The 3,401-nt window shown below is 64.7% G+C and overlaps 1 protein-coding gene across 1 annotated transcript; it reads right to left on the bottom strand.

Moving 5' to 3' along the window:
* Positions 1–1,442: 1,442 nt before the first annotated feature.
* Positions 1,443–3,273, bottom strand: NPM2 (nucleophosmin/nucleoplasmin 2). The gene is made up of 9 exons (XM_009286188.1): positions 3,210–3,273; positions 3,005–3,090; positions 2,784–2,903; positions 2,614–2,707; positions 2,413–2,543; positions 2,102–2,130; positions 1,952–1,988; positions 1,645–1,715; positions 1,443–1,476 (listed from the first exon to the last, which is right to left on the bottom strand). The coding sequence occupies exons 1-8, from the start codon at positions 3,271–3,273 to the stop codon at positions 1,671–1,673; spliced, it is 606 nt and encodes a 201-aa protein (XP_009284463.1). The 3' UTR covers positions 1,443–1,476; positions 1,645–1,670.
* Positions 3,274–3,401: the final 128 nt, after the last annotated feature.

Consider the following 3,401-nt stretch of genomic DNA (forward strand, 5'->3'; position numbering starts at 1 on the left):
GGGGCCCTGTCGCAGCCCCCCCCACCCGTAGACAGCTCCCCCCTTTCCCCTGCCCGCTCCCAGCCCCATCAGGTATCACCTCCCCATCAGGAGGCTGTGCATCGCTCCATGCTCCGTTTGCTTGGCCAGGAAGGTGCTAAGTGCCTTATAAATAGCCTGGGGTAACGCCCCGGGGGGCAAAACACCCCCGTGGGGTCTCCCAAAGGGGACAGCACAGGGGATGAGGGGTTTTCTACAGAAACCACTTGCCTCCATGCTCGTGCCTCAGTTTCCCCAGCAGCACAAGGGGGGAGGGGGGGGTATCAGGCCCCACAGGAAAGGTATGATGGAGATCAGCAGGGTACCCACACCCCCATCTGCGGGAGGGTGGGGGGCCTGATTCAGTGCTAACGACCCAAATTAGACCTCCCCTGATGTCTTCTCACCTCCTGGGCCAGGAATTCAGCCCAAAACACAGTTTGCAGCCCCCAATAACCACAATCATGGCATCCCCCAGCTCAGGGGTCCCCTTCCACCCCAATCCCCATGGGGATGTGCAAACACCACCCTCCCATCCCCGGGGCTCAGCATCCCTCACGACCACAGGGCAGGGCTGTGCCTCGGCCCCTCCAGCTGCAGGGGATGATTGATGGCCATGGAGCCGTCATCACTCCTGGTGTGTCCCCTCCCCGGTTTGGGGCAGAGGGTCCCAGGGAGGAGGGTCCCACCGTCAACACACCGGTGGGGTGGGGAGGGCTGTGCAAGCAGCCCCTGCAGGGCGAGGAAAGGCTAAAGGCTCAGGACTGCCTGTCAAAGCCGTCTGCGTGTGGCCCTCGCAGGCGAGAGCCTCTGGGGACTGTGCCCTGCGAGGGCAGCCCCTGACCCCCCAGCCCCATCCTTGCATCCCAAATGGGGCACCCTGCTCCCTGCAGGCAGGGACTGACCCGGCCCCAGGTTCCCCCCCCTCCCCAACCCTGGCATCCCCCAGGGGCTCAGCCCTCCTGCCCCACACCTGGAGCAGACTAAAGCCTGCCTTTGTGGCAGGGTCCTCTCGGAGCCAATCTGAGACACAGCAGTCCCCCGCGCGCTCCTGAGGGGCGCCGGACCCTCCACAAATACCTGCTGCCTCCAGACCAAGGCCAGGTCAATGGGTTATAATCATCTCCCTGCTGCTCGGTAATCCCCCTTTGTCTCCTATTCACACGCAACACTTGTTACCCTGCGCGGGACGGCGGGGAGGGGGGCTGCTGCCGGGCCCCCCCCAACCCCAGGGGAAGGATGCTGCCAAGGTAGGCAGGATGCCAGAGCCAGGGCAGCGGGCACAAGGCTCCTCGCAGCCCTTGGGGGAGGCAGGAGCATCCCCCGGCAGGGATGGAGGATGCTCCCACACCACCCGCCCCAACCCCTCCATCTCCAGCACAGAGAGCCAGGAGTGCAAAATATCCTTTATTGGGGAAGGACAACACCAAACCAGCAGCTTTCCCAGCTCTTCTGCACCTGAAGGGAAGGAGAAAGGGTCTTACACACAGGCATCCCAGGCTGACCCTGCTTTGGGGCCAGGTCCTCCCCAGCCCCACTCAGCCATGAGACGGGGGGCATGCACAGGCCCCTTCCCAGTCCCGTAGGGACCCTCGCACCCGGCTACCCCATCCCGCTGCCCCGTACCTGGCCGGACTCCACCGCAACTCCTGCTACTTCTTCGCCGCTGCCTTCCTACCCCGGCCAGCTCCTCGCCCCTGCGGGGACGGGGCCATGGCTGAGCGCAGGGAGCCCCCAGACTGGGCGCAGCCGGCCAGGACAGCCTGACCCTGTGTTTCTCCCCCATTTTTGAGTTCAACAGCCGATTAGCATCACACATCAGCCCCTTTCCCTCCCCAAGAGCTCCCAGTCCTGATCCATGAGTGTTAACCCACATGCCTGGCTGCGATGGGGTAAGTGGGAGATGCAGAGGGACACCCTGGCTGGCTCCTACCTTGCTGGGAAGGGGATCCTCGGGGGAGATGTTGTTCCTGCTTGGGAGAGAAGGGGAGGGCTGGGATTATGGGTGCGGGGTCCCAGCAGCGTGGGGGATCCCCTGCTCCATGGCAGGGCTGGTGGATACATTTCCCTCCATCATACTCACAGCTCATCCTCCTTCTCCAGCCTCCTCTTCTAGGGGAGAGAGAGGAAGATGTAGACGGCAGGGCCAGGCACGTGCAGGCGGGATGGGGACTTGCTACGGAGCCCGTGACTCTTCGTCCCCAAGGGATGAAGGTCACGGCTCACCGCCATTACAGCGAGGTGTTTGGGGCTGGGGCTCGGTGGGAGCGCGGAGCAGCCCATCCCTGGGATCAGGGCATGGGAAAGCTCCCAGCAGAGGAGGCTGCATCCCCGACCTCCCCGTGACACAGGGACCCCTCCGCACACCACATCCCCAGCCGAGGGGGCGCTTACCTTGGCAGCGCTGCCCTTCTTGGCAGCTTGGCCCTTGGGGGGCTTCTCAGGGAGCTCCTCTGCTGGCTCCTCTTCCTCGGCATCCTCCTCTTCCTCTTCTTCCTCCTCATCCCAGGACAGGTTGGGCATCACTGCGGGAGAGGCTGGCTGAGCCCCCGCTCCCAGGGAGGGGTCAGGGGCTGGTGGTACCCCAGTACTTACTGGAGACATGCTGCCCGCTGATGTAGACAGGGCCAGAGCCGGCTCTCAGGTGGAAGGTGACCGGAGGTGTCAGCTCCACTCCCACCAGGGTGGCCTGGAAGAGAGGAGGGTGGCAGCACCCACCGGCAGCAGCCCCCTTCCCTGGGGCAGCCCCTGCCCTGGGCACTCACCATGGGCAGCACAGAGGGCTTCAGCGTGGCGAGGGGCACTGGGGAGCTCGCATCGCCCTCCTCGGCTGACATGATCTCCACCACGTGGAACTCATCCCGCGCCATCTCCCCCAGGCAGATCTTTAGGGAGCGAGAAGAGCATCGCCCCGTGACCCCCATGGCATCTGGGCACCCCTTGCCCAAGGACCCCCGGGGGTTTGGGGGAGACTAGGACCACCTACCGTCCGCAGGGCCAGCTGCTGCTCGCACTGCCACTCCTCCAGCACCTGGAAGGTGTAGGAGTCCCGCTCGCTGCTCAGCTCGCATCCTGCAGACAGGCAAGTGTCAGAGCAGGGCTGCTCCAAGCTGGGGGGACAGGGGAGGGGGAGCAGCCCAGTGCAGCCCCCAGCCCCACAGGGATGCTGCTGGGGGGACCCTGTGCCTTACCCCAGATCAGGGACACGGGCTTCTCGGATTTGCTGTCGATGTCAATGCTGTCCGTAAGGGACATGGCTCCGGGATCCCTCAGCCTGGGGGAGTACACAGCGCTACTCTGCAGGGCTCCCTCCGGGAGGGCTTTCCCCAGCCCCCCCCCCCCGCCTTTCAAACCACCCCCCACCCCACCACAACTACGCACAG

Source organism: Aptenodytes forsteri, unplaced genomic scaffold, assembly GCF_000699145.1.
Source record: "Aptenodytes forsteri isolate BGI_AS27 unplaced genomic scaffold, ASM69914v1 Scaffold168, whole genome shotgun sequence".
Taxonomy (NCBI): Eukaryota; Metazoa; Chordata; class Aves; order Sphenisciformes; family Spheniscidae; genus Aptenodytes; species Aptenodytes forsteri.